The 18,007-nt window shown below is 38.2% G+C and overlaps 1 protein-coding gene across 1 annotated transcript in view; it reads left to right on the top strand.

Moving 5' to 3' along the window:
• DOCK7 (dedicator of cytokinesis 7) overlaps window positions 1-18,007 on the top strand; it is a 3,076,229-nt gene that overhangs the window by 1,705,038 nt on the left and 1,353,184 nt on the right. The window contains exons 20-21 of the mRNA XM_044085545.1: window positions 3,628-3,859; window positions 17,091-17,255. Coding sequence (XP_043941480.1) covers window positions 3,628-3,859; window positions 17,091-17,255 — 397 coding nt within the window. The remainder of the gene's footprint in view (window positions 1-3,627; window positions 3,860-17,090; window positions 17,256-18,007) is intronic.

The raw sequence follows: 18,007 nt of genomic DNA, 5'->3' as shown, positions 1-18,007 counted from the left end.
CCTGATAGCTCCAAACTGGCCAAGACAACACTGGTACCGCGTCTATTGATGAGCATGCTGCTGAACAACTCAGGCCAATACCCAGATGTGCCTTGATGTTAACTCAGAACAACTATAGCATCATACATCCAAACCTAAAAACGCTGCAAGTGACTGGCATGGAACATCACATAGCAGCAGCTAATCCAGAACTTTTCCCAAAGATGCTGAAGACATTATTCTTGAAGCACGCAGGACCTTTCAACAAGAAGGAAAAGAGCTGGAAATGGAAAAGGTTTTGTCATTTGAGTACGGAAAGAGGAAAAGATGTCAAACATAGATATGCAGGCTCCATTGGAGTATCTGGTCAACTTCTTCATTCAGGCCTTCAGCACCCATCAAGTGATTGATCACCTCAGCTTCAGGCCCAGAATCCAGCTTTGATCCACCTGTTTTCTGACCTTTGCTCAGGCAGTTCCTCAGAGGAATTCTGAATGTAAAAGTTCTTTGGAAACCACCATTACCTATCACCCTCAGAAACTTTGTGCTAGAAAAGTTGACACTATTACCTTTGAACCACTGCTTTTCATAGACCATTGCTTCCAGCAATGGAGCCTTGCTTCCTACTGGCAATTACTTCCAGCAAGGAGGGCTCTGGGAACTACAGGGACTAATCCTGTTGCAACCCTTCCTAATCTTCCACCAAGATAGAGTGTCCATGAGGACTAATCCTATAATCCACCTAGGTGGTATCCAGAGCCCCTAAACCAGGCAACAGGGATACCTAATGCTGCATCCAACCCACAAAACAGAGGAAAGAATACTGCATACCTTGATGTTATAGACCAGCTACTACTTGACAGAAAAATAGCAGAAAGACTGACCAAAGGGAAAATAACTATGCAACAGGAAGGGAAGGAATTGTATTTCCATTGCATTAATTCCAAATGGATAGGAAATTGCATACGATACTGTTACTCCTTCCATGGAAATTGCCTCCACAGAAACAGCCTTCCTCATTCTATTAAGTGGCAACAGCCAAGGTAACAGCCTTCTTACGAGGAGTGCAACCAAAGACATTATTGAGGCGGCTATATGACCTCCGTGCATACATCGCTGCCATCATAATTTGCCCTCCTTCCAGATCCCGAGCAGGGTTTGCCACTGCTGTACTGGGCAGTGATCCTAAACACACCATAATCTACTTTTTATCCTCCTCCCCTAGCTGGCTATGCATCATCTACCCACTTGTTATGACTGCAGATGCATCCAATTAGGACATAGTACAGTTTAACCTCCACCAAATGTAGATGTCCCTACTGGATAGCATCCGGTAGTCAGGATTGTACCCCTCCTTCCCTCTGTGTACCTCCTTTGTGTTTACCCCAATACATGCTTATTGTTGTGTTTTTATGGTGTATTTGTTTCTTGTATATGTACATACACATTTATTGTGTTTAATGTAGCCTGGGAAACACTGGCTACTATCATCTGGCTAGCCTGCAAGAGGGCTACTGGCATTATACCGAAGACCAACTGAGGAATGGCGCCGGCTGGGATGCTATCGAAGCGGACATGGCTGAAGGGAGGCGACCGAAGTCAAGCCGGACCCGACAGGACAATCCGTCACTGCAGGGACAACTGACGACAGGACAACCGGACATCAGACTGCATGGTCTATCCAGAAGTTTTATTTTCTGATATTGTTTGTGAATATTGCATTCCACTCCTGAACTACATTTACAAGTGAGAAACTTTCATTTTTCTGTACTTGTAAAGAAATTTGAAAATTTCATTCATGCTAGTAGAGCTAATTAGTAGAGAGAGAGAGACCATTAATCCATGCAGGACTAGAACCTTAACGTATGCCTCACTGGAACACATGTGAAGTGTTTGCAAGGAGATGAACCTTACTAATGATTACTTCATAATTTTGAAGTGTTACGTCATCTGTTGAATAAATGCATTGTCTTCTGTTGCATGTTGCTTGTATTTTTAAAAGTCTTATGATCAGTTATCAAATATGTAAATATGCAAAAGGCTGTATTAGCATAAGGGAGATAAAACCCTGATTATGACCCAGGTTTTAATAGTGGCTTGGTTGCGTGTTAGATTTAGAATGAGGGAAAGGAGGAACAATGTACCTTTGCTAGTTCTCCTTTCTTTGTGATTTGTGGGTGCGATGCATGTGGTCCAGGTGTTTATTCCCATGGCATTATCCCTAATGGAAACTAATGATAACTTAAGAGCACTAGCCTCAAGGAAGAAAGAAATGTCTTGGGAGTTGTATCACCTATGGAAGTCAGTTGCATACTCTCACTGGCTTGTGTATTGCATGCCAGTCCTTGGACATAAGCAGTGGATTAGGGACTTTGCAGGAAAGCAAAGCCCAGACGGATACATGGATGACAGCCACATAATTATCGTTCAACCCAAGGAAACAAATTAGTTAGTAGTGCACCTCACCCTACAGGGAACAAATAGATCAGTAGATTGGGGGGGGGGGGGTTGATGGCTGGCTGGCTGGCATTGGGGCCCAAAAATAAGGCATACAAATGTGAATATATAAGGCACGTCTGCAGGGCTCCAGGTCAGATTTTGTTTGATTTGAGTATTCTGCTAATTTTTCCTCCCCTTGTATTCCTTCTCTCCTCTCACAAGCTGGCTATCTGGCCTGCTGTTGCGCTCATCATTCCTCCAAAAGACAATAGTTAGTTGCTGAGTGGGCATCTGCCAGACAGCCATCAGAGCGTTTTTACATTTATGGCCTAGATGCTTATGTGCTGAAATGAGCCTGCTTCTATTTATCCTGGAGCACATGCATGCATCCATACATGTGGAGTGAAAACTGCTACACAAATACACACACACACCTTGGCAAATCCAAGCAATTTTCTCCAGACATTTATTGCATGCTATACAGCCTTTCTTCAGTCAGTATGAGTATTGCGGTGGTGCACACTACCTCCCTTTTACCCAGGATAGGCAAATTTTTTCATGAGCCTCACTTCCATTCTCCCCTGCTGGCTCCTGGGTTTCTGATTGATGCCGAGTTTTGTGTGTCAGATTGAAGGCTTTTTCCTTATGCACCACTGAGATGACAGTTATACTCTTAATTTTTTGACAGGGGGATGTGTAAATATTGTTTTGGAGTGATTTAAACCATTTTGTAAAACATTTTTTATCTTTTGAATAAGAACCAAGAATGGTGCAGTTAATGCTGGCTAGTAAGTGTAGTTTGTGCTACAAAAAACTTCCAAATGGTTGTGAATGTGAAGTATGAAACACAATCACGTTAAATTACTAGTTTGTAGAACATTTTTTTTTAACTGGAATACTTAAATAAGTTAAGTAACTCAAACGTGGTGTATAAAATGTACTGATGTGTATTTCACTCAGATGCAAAAACAGGCCTTGTGTGTATGATTAATGTTTAATGTATTTTGCTCTTTGAGTTACACTGGAAATGCAGTTTGCCTAGTGGGTCAGTGTGTGCTCATAAAGTGAGTAAAATATATTTTTACTACTACAGTAATATCTGTTCTCTTCATTGAAAAAGTATGAAACTGTTTTTGTCATGAAAATTGGATTGATAGTTTTGAATATTTTTTGTGCTTGTACTGACATTCCTGTTTGTATTTGTGTTAGGATCAATATCTCGATAAGTTCTTTGCACTGGTTCATGCACTGGATGAACACATGTTTCCTGTTCGTATTGGTGAAATCAGAATTATGGAAAACAACTTAGAAAATGAGCTGAAGACTAGCATTTCTTCTTTAAATTCCACAATGCTGGAGCCAGTGGTGCGATTTCTTCATCTCTTACTCGATAAGCTTATTTTACTAGTAGTACGACCCCCTGTTCTTGCAGGCCAAATAGGTAGGTTCTCTAAGTAATAATGTGTCAGTTCTAGTATAGAAAATACAAATGCATCTGTTTAATGTAATAAAATTACAGACAGGTCAAAGCCTTGGCCTTGTATTTGCAAACATTTCTAGAATTTGGGAATTTGTGTCAAAGTTCTGCCTTCAACAGACAATTCCCCCACATGCCCCCAATCTCCATGAAGGTTCAAATTTGGCAGTTTCCATGAGTATGGTCCTCTTCCTGGGTAAGTGAGCTGATGTAAGACAGTCGAATGCAGTTAACTCCAGCACGCGTGCCACTAATTCAACTTCGGTCATCTGGGTCACTCTCGGGGCTTTGTCACTGTCCACCAGAGAGCTACATGCAAAGCTAGTCATTCATAGCAGTGAGAAACGTTACAGAACTGTGGCCTGTAAATGCAAAGCAGAGAACATGGAGTAGACAGGCCTAGGTGCTAAGACCTGAGAAATGGTAGTGTCATGTTAATCATATCACTAAAGAACATAAGCCATTTTAACAAAGCTCAGGCTGTCAAAACTCAAGTTGTGTACATGATGAAAATTATGATACACTTTCTTTCTTTTTATATCAGATGCCTTGTAATACTAAGGAGAACTGATGTCATACCTTGCATAACTGACAACATGCTCTGCAAGAGAGTTCTCTGTTTACAAGGAGGAGCTGTGTTTAAATATTTTTAATCTTTCGTAGGTGTAGCTGGTAAGCCATTCTGGGTTTCTCACCTTCAAGCCCGTTTCTAGTCTATCCTGTACCAACACATCATCCTTGGAAGTAGCTGCACACAGATATTCTGTGTAAACACTACCAGTACAACAGCAGCAGCGTTTAGTGGAGATGACTTTACAATCACTGATTCTACCCCAGTGCCCTTTCCTTACTAAGAGGAAGTTTACCTGAGTTGCATGTTGGCCGCTCTTGTATGTGATCTTGTGACGGTCTCTGTTTCTTTTGGAAACAAGAACAGGAACAGATTCCCACGCACGTACAGCAATGTGCACGGCCCAAATAACACATGAATGTCCAAAAAAACAAGCAGGTCAGCACTAGATTCCACACAAAACTTTTAATATAAAAATAATTTAGTGAGCATAAATACCCATTAATGAATATACAAAACTATCCACAATTATCCACATCCTTTCTTGTGTTGGCTACTATCAAGCCATTTGCCACACAGAGGTCTAGAATGGCTTTTCCTTCTTTGTTTCTGTTGCCCCACAAATGTAGACCTGGGCATTTCTCATATCCTGTTCTGTCTGTCTCAGTATGTGCAGTCAGGTCACACATTATCAACACTAATTCGTATTGTCCTGCTTTATCTAGTAGGTCCTGCAACTGCTGATGAATGTACTCCTTTCCTGTTACAACCCTGCTGTGGTTCCTAAGCAGAGATTATGAATACTGCCCTGTCATTAAACCAGAGTGTAACTGCCATGAATGTGTTAATAATTCTAATGACATTCCCCTCTGTCTTCTGAAGCCTCTCCCTCACCATAATTCACACAACATTTCTAGTCCACCAAGTGGCTTTGTTGCACTGCCTTTCCATCTTGTCTTTTGGATGCATAGAATGTCCAGTTGCCTCCTTACCATCATTTCATCCACTTCCAAGTGGTGTCTTTCGTTTATAGTGTACCCTGAACCTACATCAGCATGGATCCCTGGCATAGGTCGGAGCAGACCGGGTCCTCATCCCATTTATTACTGACAAATACCCATGCCCATTTGGTGACATTGATCAACATGACTGAACCATATTTTTTTCACCATCGAGTAACACTGCTGTGGTGCTCAGTTTGTCATGTGTGTTCTCCTATCTTGAGGACACTGCACATCACAATAGATGCCCATAGTGATTGGTCTGTACAACACTTCCCCCTGTAGGGCACTGTCTAGAGACTGTGCTGCTGCTCACAGCCCCATTCATGGGTGAATTTGAGATGGAAATACTCAACATGTTAACCCCACAGTGAGACAGTGAGAACTTGCAAACTCCAAACAGGCATTGGCAAGAGGTCAGGATCAAACCTTTTACCTTGTGCATGGGTGACAAAGACCTTAACCATTATGCCAACTGGTCTCCATCACATATCAGATATCCTGTAAAATATTAGGCCAGCTGTGATAACTGCTTTCTTTTCTGTTGTCTTGGCAGCCTCCTATGTTTTACATCCAAAAGGATCTCTTACTTGTACTTTGCATCTCCTTTGTATGGACATTCGGAATTTTTGAAGCAGCATCCTGTTATTTTCTACAAGGATCTCCATTTCCAAATGTAATAAAATGTCTGTAGCCCTAGATTTCATGACTACAGAGAAAGGCCTAGTCAGATATTTTGTAGATTTTAGAGATATGTGAACTCTCTCTCTTGGCTATTTTCAGCATATTTTTGGCATTAAGGCAGAATGCTGTTGTCAAAGCTTAATTCTGCCCTGCTTACATACATACAAATATCTGCAGGAAACTTTGTTTGGGGCAGCAGCTTTAAGATCTCACATCAGTGACCGTGATCATTCCAGTGATAATTAACAACATCAGCTGCACAGTTTATCAGAATTCATTATGAAAGCTCTCTAAAGAATTGCACACTAGGCTTTCACATAATTCTTTCAAAGGTACCCTGAAATTATATTTTACAGGTATTGACTTGTTGATGCTAAAGAGGGGCCTGATGACTCAATGCTAGGCTCATCCAGCTTTGCACTGTTACTTAGGCACTGTACTTAGCTTAGAATTTCATGTCTGTTTGATAGCCTAACCTTATTCTTGCACACAGCATTTGTTTGACCTTGGGGATAAAGACAATTAAGGCATATATAAAGTAATCTAGGGAAAAGGCCGAAACTGTGAATGACTAGTACAAACCTTCGTTTTGGTCATATTGTGTCATTCTCACTTCCCCCAACACCAAGTACAAAATGAAGTATGCACAAACTAAAGTCCAAAGACCTAGTCAAAGTGAGGCTCAGGCATAAATATATGACCCAGATATTCATTATGATTGTTTGAATTTTTCCCAGCTGGGCATGTCTTTAGGGTTTGAGCCATATGAGAATCGGTCTGAGACAGAACCTCTGTGTAGGTAGAAGGTCCTTTACATTTACTGTCTGGCATTTTCCAGGGCTAGGTAATAATTTCTTACAGCTGATACCAACATCGTCAGAACAGTTCTAGTTTATGACACTATATGTCCCACTTTCCACATTGATAGAAAAGGGCCAGGAAGTGATACAGAAGCAGACTGCAGTCCCCTTGTTTATTCATCCATCTGGTTAAGGGGAGTTCTCTTCTTACCTTTTTCTTGCCTCAGAAGAAATGGAATAACTGTGGTCTGTTCTGAACCTGAAAGAGCTTGCTGTGTTAATATGGTAGATAAAGTTTTTATAGGGACATTACTTTGCTTCCTATGCAGTACCAAGTGTTTCCTGCTTTCTTGAAATAACAGAATCATTAGTTTGAATTTGAAATGTTCATGCTTTATAGTAGGCTTGTGCAGCAGTTTTCATTTTGTATAGTGGATCAGATTTTTATGTGCATGGCCTGATCTGTTATATAGCTGCAGGAGATCACATACCAGTGTGTGCTGGCTGTGCTTTTTGAAGTACCTTTGCCATTTCAAAAGTATTGCCTTGTGCCTTGTATTGTGCTTTACATTGTGCAACAGCTGCAGCATTACAAGAGTTATAAATATATGTCATAAGATGACTTTGTGATAGACTTTTCGAGGCAAATGTTGAAGTCAGTCCCAGTAGTACCATATGTCTGGCTGTTTTGTTGCCCAGAGGTCTAGGGGTAATCTTTAATCATTAAATGTTTGCCTCTGCCTCCTCAGCCTTATCCCTGTAATTGCCTCTGGTATTACTATTACTGTTCAGATCCAAAGGGATAGATGGCAGTTTCAAAGTGTTTGTAGAATAACTCATAAAATTATGAAACCAGAACAACTTAAGGTTAAAACTGGTTATAGAATAGTAAAGTTCTAATGTTAAAAATAAGGTTATAGTAGTATGTTGTACATTGCGTATCCTACAGAGCATGAGTATTTCATGAATAAGCCGCGGGATATAAAATAATATGTGAAAGTACAGTTTTTATGGAGACTTTAATCAGGCTGTGACTGGGCAAACTCCACTTCAAATGATTATGCCATTATGTTAATTGACTGGAAATCAAAAAAACATAGGGAGTATATAACTTAAAATCCAACCAGCAGTGGTAGTGGCTTTGGTATCAAGCTGATTAACCTGGGATTATTGTGACTCACAGTCGTCATTATACACTCTGTTGTTATTGCAGATCAAAACACTGTCTTATTTGACTTGAGTGTAAAATGAAATTCATTCTTAAAGAAATCATCCTTCCCCAATTTTTACCAATAGAAACTACAATGCAGAAAGTTATATACTTTTAAAAAGTCAGGGATGTTGTCCTCATTGACCCAAGTATATCTGCTCGTCATTTTGTCACAGTTCAATAATTTGTGAGTAGGTACTAGAAGGACATCAGTATAGAGGTAAATTCAACAACAAAAGCCCTTGGTGGGTCACAGAATCAATGCTATATACAACAGGAAAAAGAGGTACTATTTAGTTTTCCAAAATTAGCCTAATTATAAAAACAAGTCTAGATTAAGTACTGCTTGCTTATCATATCTTTCATATCTGTCTTGGTCTCAAAGGTTAAAAGCTTTAGTAAGATATTCATTTCTTACTTCAGACAAATTGAAGTGTAAATTGTAAATGTAATACATTGCTAAACAGTAAAATGATTGCTCAGTCACATGATGTAGAAGAAAATTTCACGTTAAGCAAATACATATGTCAGCTTACTGTAGACATAACAGGCAACACACCTTGCATAACAGCAGATGTAACTGCTGCCTCAAAAAAAAAATGCAAACTCAAATTTCATAGATCCAGACAGCATACATGTACATAACGTGTACAGAATATAGGAAAACCTAACTAACCTCCACCTCACTACAAGTCCGTGTAAAGAAAATGTTAGAGGTAGACACATCCTTGATTTCTGCTGATAGGCTGTGATAATACTAGTTCACAAAGGGGCACTAATCATATCAAGCCAAAACAATTTTAGACCTATCAGCCTTACAATATTGTTTGCAATAGATAGTGTTTAGTAGGCTAATGACCATAAGAGGCCTTTTTAAGCCCAACCATTTATTCCCATATATAAATGGCGGAATAAATTACCAAGAGGCATGTAGTTGTTTAGGTGACAGAGCATTTACAAACTGCTTGTATTCAATAGGGGATAAGTGCAAGTTCAGGGATAAATTTTTAATTTCCCATCCATTGGTTTAGGTTGTGTTTGAATGGGGTGAGGGATGAGCACTACTTCAGATGCATTAGTAGTCTCTCAGACACGTCTCTCAACCTCCAACAAGTTCCGTTTGTGTTGCAAACAAGGTTTAGTTCCTTGGATTGGGTATCTCTAATGCTTCTAGACTTGTTCATGTGCAACAAGTCCCTCAGTGCTGGATCAGATGATGTCCTAATGGCACAGATCACCTTTCAATAGTCTGTAGGAGACTTAATTATAGTGATAAGGCTTTGAGGTGGTCTGCATATTCCATGTGGTTTACACCTTGTATTCTTTTTGTAAGGAACCTCGGTGGGTTTTTCATTTGTTGCTTATGCCTGGTAAGGTACATACTGAAGGAAACATTGTACTCTGAGTACAGCAAGATAATGACATATTTGGACCTGAATGCCATACCCTTGTTTGAGTTGCGCAATATAGACTGACTTCTTTACAACAGTAGACACATGGTTGTCAAAAACGGGTCATTGCTTTCGTCTGTTCCCAAGTCCACTACCCACTGGGTCTGGAATGGATTGTCTATGTGGTAATTCACAGGGGAGGCCGACTTTTCAAAAGATACTCTTGTGCATTTTTTGGCATTCAGTTTATAGCTCTGGCAACAATTATTAGTTTGCAGTAAACCATCTTAGAGGATATTGGTGCCTTTCAGGAACTCTACAGTCTCGCCAAATTTGCAGTCTACAGTCTTGGTCAGCCAGAGGCCTCTAACCTTAGCATTGACTTCCAAAAATTAGATCCCCAAAAGGATAGGCCCCAACACCAAGCCCGTTGATGAATGTCCTTTTTTGTGGAGGTAAGGGTCCCATATCCTGACTTAATGTGTCCTGTCTTTGAGCTGTTTGGCTATCCAACTGGAAAGACATAGGGGTTTACTTCTAGTTTCATGAATTTGTTGACAGTGACTTCCAAGATGACAGCACACTGAATAACAGCTTATTTCTAGCTCTTCCAGTGTGTAACAGAAACTCAGCAGAGAAGGCCAGTAGACGTGTTTATGGCTACATTTCAGTAACTGGCTAGTAAGTGCACTGCCTGGATTACAGGAATAAAGAAATACAGAAGACCTGGAAAAACATCTGCTACAAAAAGTGAGGAAGAAACACTGACTCGGGAAAGTACTGCTACTGTTCAGCAAAAAGCAATGCAGCCTTCAGATGTGGCTTCCAGTAACCTTCAGGAAGATATTAGACAATTGCTTACAGACCTGGTTAAAATAAACAAACCACTGATGAAGTAGATCAACACAAACAACAAAAGACTGGAAAAATGGAAGAAGCTTTAAACAGATATTCAGATGAACTGGTAAAGAGGTCGAAATAAAGAAAAAGCTGGCTGAATATGACTGCTCAGGAAGAGGTGTTTCAAAAAATAATAGAATTGGAGGGCAAAGCACATAGGGAAAACCTGAGGTTTTTAGCTATACCAGAGAAGCTGGAAATAATGGATTGCATTCATTTTATAAAAGCACAAATAAGCAACTGGACTGGTATTCCACAGCAGGAGTTGTCAGTTGAAAGAGTACATCATGTGTATGCTCCAAACCTGGCTATAAGAAAGCAACCTAAACATTTAATAGTAAATATGCAGTCATACCAGCAGAAAGAGTTGAGTCTGACAAAATTGTAGCAGAAGAGCAAAGTACTAAAAATGGGAGACCGCAGAGTGTTTGTAGAGAATGATTACTCATTGTACACCAGACAGAAGAAGAGGAAATTTATTCCACTATTCAGGGAATGTCAAGGTGCAACTGTAAGATTCAAACTGCTGTACCCAGCTGTCTTCAGGATATTCTTCCCTGGAGGGACAAAATAATTTTTTGTTGAAGTACATGATAAGGAAGAAATACAAAAGCTTGTCCAACAAAATGTAAGGCATGAAACGGAAGGAGAGTCTGCTTCTTGTTCTTCTGGTAATAAAGTCCAAAGAGGGACTATACCTGTGAAACCTTTTCAAAATTTTCAGTGGACGATGTTGGAGAGAAGGAAGGGAGCACGAGAGTTGGCTAGAAGAATCAAGAGGATGTTGGAAATGAAGCAGAGACAAGATTTCGGAGATGAACTGTAATAAAACCAGTAACATAATATGGAATTGCAATGCAATAATTATATTTGTGAAATATGACAGAACAAGAAAATCTGGAAATATTGGACTTGCATATGCCCTACTTCATGTCATTAATGTTCAGAAAAGTGCTTTGGGGAGGGGAAGAGGGAGAAAGTAAACTGTAAGTAAAGATTTTTTTCTTAAATAGTACCAATTTTGTGGCATGTGGTTTTCTTTACATGTTATAAAGTTTTTTTCAGTTATTTTAAGCATAATGGGGATTGTAAACAGATGCCACTGTTATTTTTTTTTCTTTTATTTTTCACTTCTCTCTCTCTCTCTTCCTGTTCAGTTTAAGGAATTCTAGGTAGTGCAAAGTATTACAAAAAGCCTGGTTAAAAAGCAAGATAAAAGAAAAAAATGTGCTTTATCTCATTTTTGCATGGGGAAATGACTGGATTAGAGACCTTAGATTGATTTAGTAACAAGTTTTAAGAGAGAGCAAGTAAATGAAAAAGAACATTGAATATTATGAGACTTTTTTTTAGCAAATACATATATGCTTAATAACATTTCTGCAGGTGATCTTCATGTTTCCATGTAAACAATATGATAATGCGAAACTGGCTGCCTGGTTCTCATGCCTCCATGGAGACAATCTGATAAAGAGAAACTAACTACAGTCTGGAGAGTGACTGGCTGGGGGGGGGGTGGAAATTGGCTAGGAGATAATGCTGTCTGAAAGCATTCAGGGTTTTTCCCAACTAGGAGAGCTATCAAGATAAGAGGAAACCAATTAGCACTTAGTAGAAGAACAGGTTTCACCATGTGTCTTAGCATGGATAACCGTTTTTTTAGGTTAACTGAAGTTTGTGAGTGTGGCTGTCAGTCTGGGACTTTTGCCCCTGTTAGGAGGGTAAAGCTTCAATTTTTGAAGGTGTACATAGTTTTCTGTGTTAGTATTAAGTTAATAGGTTTTAAGGGAGTATTTTTTGAGGTCTTTCAATAAAACAAAAAGTTTTATAAGACATGACATAGGCTTAAATGTATATGACAAAAAACTGTATAAAAGTTCAACGTGCCAAACAGTGTATGCATATAACATAAAAGCCGGAGCTAGACATTTAACAAAAAAGGCGTTATACATTAAAGTGCGTGAATAATCATTTTTAATACAATGATGCTTTTTTTAATGTCTTTAAATGTAAATGGCCTCACCTCACAAGTAAAAACAAACAAGGAAGAGTAGTGAGCTATATTAAAAAGTGTAGAGTGCACAAATAGCTATGTTACAGGAGACACACTTAGAACTGAACATGTAAATTTGATAAAGAAAGGTTTTCAGAATGGTTTTCCAGTAAAATACTGGGAACAAAGGAAAAGAGGAATACTTACATTAATTGCAATTGGACTTCTGATAGTAATAGAAGAAGATAAGAAAAATAATGGCAGATTTGTAGTGCTAAGGGGCTACTGGCAAGGGAAGAGGATTATACCGGCATGTATTTACATTCCACCTAAAACTGGTATAATGGAGCTTAAGAAAAATCTGGGAGAAATGAGCAGTTTTCAGCAAGAAATATTACTTATAGGTCGGGGCTGGAATTTGATTTGCAGCAATGACTATGTGTCTTGGGGGCCCAGAAGGGAAAATATAACAAAGGAGGGTAGATTTTTGAAGAAATTTATGAAAATATTTGGCATGGAAGATGTCAACTCAGTAATAGGAGTTTGGAGTGAATTTACATATTATTCCCCAATGTATAAACACTGGGTTAGGCTAGACAGAATTTACATTTCACAGGAGCGTGCATTTAATTGAAGGTCTTGATACCCACCCAATAACTGTTTCACATAATGTGCCAGTAATAGCTAAAATAAAAACACAGGGTAATGAAATAAAAAGGAGAGATTGGCACTTCCCCACCTATCTTTTGAAAAGAGAGGAATTTAAGGAATGGGTAGTAGAGATTATTCAGGAGCAGTTAGAGAGGACAGAAAGTTCTTCTAAAAATATAGCTAGGGAATGGGATAAAATTAAGGTGGAGTTTACAATTAAGGTGGAAATAAAAGAAGGGGACCTATGGTTAAGAAGTAACAAGAATTATTTTAGAGGGACTGACAAATGTTAGTGTTGCAGAGTAGGGGGAATCTCACAGAACAAGAAGATCAATTGCAGAATGCTAGGCAGAAAAAAAGGGGTTACCTCGATAATATGCACAAGCTTAGAAAGATTGCAGTTAAGCAACTGTTTTTTTATAATAACACTAGAGCATCAAAACCTTTAGTACAACTCAGGCAACAGAAAGTAGAAAGGGTTGTTGTCAAACTTAAGGAACCTGTAACAAAGAAGGTAACAGTAGATCCTGTAGAGGTGTTAGACATATTTCAGAAATTCGCTGAGAGTCTCTGTAAAGCATAGAAATATGAAAATCACAAAAAGATACAAATGGAAATGTTTATGGAAGAATTACATATACCAATGTTAGATGTAGATGAGGCTCAATTACTGACAGTTAGGATAGGAGGCGATGAGATAAAAATTGTGATGTATAACCAATCTACATGAAAGTCCCCAGGAATAGATGGTATTCCTGTGGAAGTTTGGAAGCTAGGAGGGAAAAAACTGATAAAGCTCTAGAAGGTTTTGTTTAACGGTATCTTAAGAGGAGGAGAAGTACCACCATCCTGAAAGAAAGCAGTGGTAGGTGTAATACCTAAAGAGGGTAAAGATCCATCAGATCCAGCTTCATACAGGACAATTTTAATAGTAAACCATGATTATAAAGTGTTCATGTCTATAATGGCTAAAAGAATGGCAAAAGTAATACCAAAACTGATAGATATGGATCAATGTGGTTTTGTAGATGGGAGGCAAATATTTGACAATATTAACAGAACATTGATGATCCAGAGGGAAGGAGAATGTAAGAAAATACCATTGTTGTTGGTGGATCTTGATGCAGAGAAAGCATTTGACAGAGTAAGCTGGGACTTTATGAGCAGGGCAATGAAAGCATTTGCATTTCCTGAAGAAATTATAAGGTTGATTAGGATAATATATGAGGGATCTGAGGTGAAGATTAAAGTGGGCGGGGTCCTCTCTGATAGTTTCTGCTTGAGCAGAGGAACCAGGCAGGGATGTCCTCTTTCTCCTGTATTATTTGCTTTATGTTTAGAACCATTGTCAAAGAAAATAAGGGATTCAGAAATTCAGGATATAAATGGTATGGTAGTCAAGAAAATCTGGCTTCATTTGCAGATGATATTATTTTGTACCTAAAAAAAATAGAAAAAGACATTACAGTGTTGTGAAACATTTTGAGACAGTTTCAAAGCTTTTTCAGGATATAAAAATAAATGAAGCTAAAACAAAGGCAGTAGCGGTAAATTATATACCCACACATGAACTGGTTCAGGACTACCCATATTTACGGGGACATGATAAAGTGAAATACTTAGAGGAGTATGGATTAAAAATGATTCTAGAGTGGCAGCTAAGGATATGTGGGAAGAGACTAAACAAAAGACAGTACAAAAACTGAGAGAATGGAAGCTTTGTTATAATGCTATGGATAGTAAGGTACAAACAGTTAAAATGTTTTCGTCTCTTTAGTCTTATACACAGGTCAGGCATATTTTTATCAACCAGAGGAGAAGTTGTGGGTAGCAGTTAATAAAGAGCTGAAGGACTTTTCCTGGGAGGGGAAAATGGGAAGAGTCAACTGGGATAAGCTGATTCTTTCAGTAGAACAGGGCGGATTGGGATTACCGAATTTGAAAAGATATTTCAGAGCTACACAGTTAACTCTTCTACATAGCACAAGCAGAAAACTATAATTCAAAGTAGAAAGGGATGATGATAAAACACAGAGGAAGTTCAAGAAACAAGGAGAGACTGAGATTTTGGATGCAGGCCTTTAAGGAGAATAACAATAATCATGCAGAATATTATATCCATAAAGTAGCAGAAAGTATTCTAAGAACTAATCCAACATAGGAATAGAGAAAGGAGATTCTGTCAATAGGAATTACTGCAATTAGGGATACAGAGAATAGGCAGGAGGGACCAGAATTTATTGGAAAAAATGGCAAAGGAACCAAGGTATTGAAGCAAATAACTAGAGAGGGAAAGATAGAATGAGAAGATTCCATTTTGAATAAAGGTGGCAATTAAAGCTGAACTCTTTTAGAAAGCCTGGACTAAACTACTACTGTTCAATTAAAAGTGCACTGGAACTTAGAAAATTGCCACATTGTTTACATGAATAATTGTATTTTATTTTATTTTTTTTTCTACAAATTGGTTTTAAATACCATTTTAAATACCATTTTAAATCATTTGACATTTAAGTGCATATTTTGTTTCAATCATTTTGTTTCCATCAACATACATATTTTTTTTTATTATTTTTATTTATTATTTTTTTCTGGTTCTCTTTTTTTCCACTTTATTCAAAATGATGGTAATAACAATACTAATTAATTATACAATTATATAGGTTTTTAGGGTTCTTGTACACAGACCTGAATAAGTCTAGAAGGACAAAAGCGATCTTTGTTAACAATAGGTTATGAAAATAGAAACTGATTTTTACATGCAAAATGCATATGTATATATTTATATATAATTTTTGATCGCAAAGTGAACTAAGGTTGATATATTTCCAGCCATGTAGTATATTGCCTTGTATAAAATCACAGACTTAATAATCTACTTAATAATTTGGTTAAATAAGCTGTACCATTAAAGTACATTAGGGCTATATATTATTATGACAGCTACTAGGTAGGGCAGGACCAGCTCGAATGTCACACTGATGGGGGAAGGGATGTGAATTTAACATGTGTACCAATAACACTTTGTTTTACAGCACAATAAACCACTCCCATGCCTGATAAAAAGTATATATATATATAGTTAGAAAGCTTGTGAGGAAATTATTACTCTATTTTTGTTTTACTTGGATCGCTTGTCTGTGTACTTAATAAAGGATTTTCGACTGGAAACAGACCGCCTGCCTTGCTTGGATAACTTTCGAATATTTAGTAATGCTGTAGAATTATATATTTTCTATTATTACTTTTTGACTTGACGAGTTTACGTTCGCTGCTTCTACTACTATTGTCTGATCTGATTAATATACAGTGATTAACTAGAAATACATGGACTGAAAATCTTCCACACAGAGAAGTTTCTTACACTGTTTTGTTTTTAGACCCACTACACTTTAGTGGGTTGTTTTGAGACTTCGGGGATACCACGGAGATTACTTGTCTTTTATAAACGTTAATTAAAATCACTTGTTTTATTCTAGAAGGCACTGAGGTGCCCAGATGTTTGATAAGATGATGCAATGATTTTGAATAAAAGTTTTTATGTGGCTTTCATAAGGTCTGGTTTTCATCTTCATGCATTCTAAGATGATGCCAGTGTATAGAGATGTGGTAATGATATGTCTTAAAGGGCAGTAATAAAGGTGTTAGACATCCTCAAAACTTTTTGTGCAGACATGATCAGAGCAGGCTTGCCCATGGCAATGAATATGAATTTGGAACAACCAGTAGATTATTTCGAGTAATGGAACATCAGTAAACAAAAATTGATGATAAATCATAAAACACTGTTAAAGCTGTAAGCCTGGATTTTTGAGATACTATTTTTTCTGAGTAGAAGCTGAATTGTGCGGAAAAAAGGTAAGGTAATTGTCCTTTTTTTCTCAGCCTAATTGAGTACAGCTTTTATTTGATGCTGCTAGCTTGACTACTTACAGGTTGCTTGCTTAATTCATTTTGTCTAAAATTTGATTTTGCTCTTTACTTTTTTCCGCAGTAAACCTTGGTCAGGCGTGCTTTGAAGCTATGGCTTCTATTGTAAATAGATTGCACAAAAACCTAGAAGGAAGTCAGGACCAACATGGCAGGAACAATCTTTTGGCTTCTTATATCCACTATGTTTTCCGATTGCCAAATACAGAACCTGGTTCCCAGTCACCAGGTAAGGTATCTTCCACAGTTATCTTTATAAAAAAATGGGTTGAGTAAATGAAAAAGACAGTTTTCCGATATGATTTTCAGGCATCAGGTTATCAGAAAGTGCAGTGCATAATAGAATTAGCTGTGTGGCACAAAGTGAAGGAACCCTGACTGCAATGTAGCAGACCAGGTTTGATTAGCAAACCTAATCCCAGAGAGTTTGATGAGGGTACAGAGACCGATTAGCATTTTTGCCAGCTCATTCATCTTCGGCAGGGCTTTACTTTTCTTGACTGCAAGTCTTTGGTGGATACCAGGGATTCTAGTTCTTCATCTTGTGCATGACATTTGCACATTGGGTATTTGCAGGGATAGGCAAGTAAGGAGAATGAGACATAAGAAAAAGACTCCTGCTGTTTTTAATTTCTCCAAGTCTTTTGGGTTTCTAATACCATGACAGAAATGGACCCATTCTAAGTCAAAGTACGATTAAAGTTCGTGAAATTAGTATTGTTTCACTCTTTGATGTCAGCCAAAATTGCTCTTCGCAGCACCCGCAATGTGCCCAATAATGGCTCCTTCTGCAATTCGTATGGGGTTACATGGATTGGTAACATATCTAAATATGATTGTAAATTTTTTTTTTAAGACTCATTGCTCCTACTACTATTGGAACTGTCTGGGTATCTTTCCTCCACAGTGCTCTCATTTCTGCTTGCAGATCCTGGTATTTATTACTTTGTTTCTCTCTGTACGCAAGATGCTATAGTCACT

This window comes from Protopterus annectens, chromosome 10.part0 (genome assembly GCF_019279795.1).
Source record: "Protopterus annectens isolate FY-2018-M chromosome 10.part0, PAN1.0, whole genome shotgun sequence".
Lineage (NCBI taxonomy): Eukaryota > Metazoa > Chordata > Ceratodontiformes > Protopteridae > Protopterus > Protopterus annectens.
This window is presented reverse-complemented; position numbering and strand designations above follow the sequence as displayed.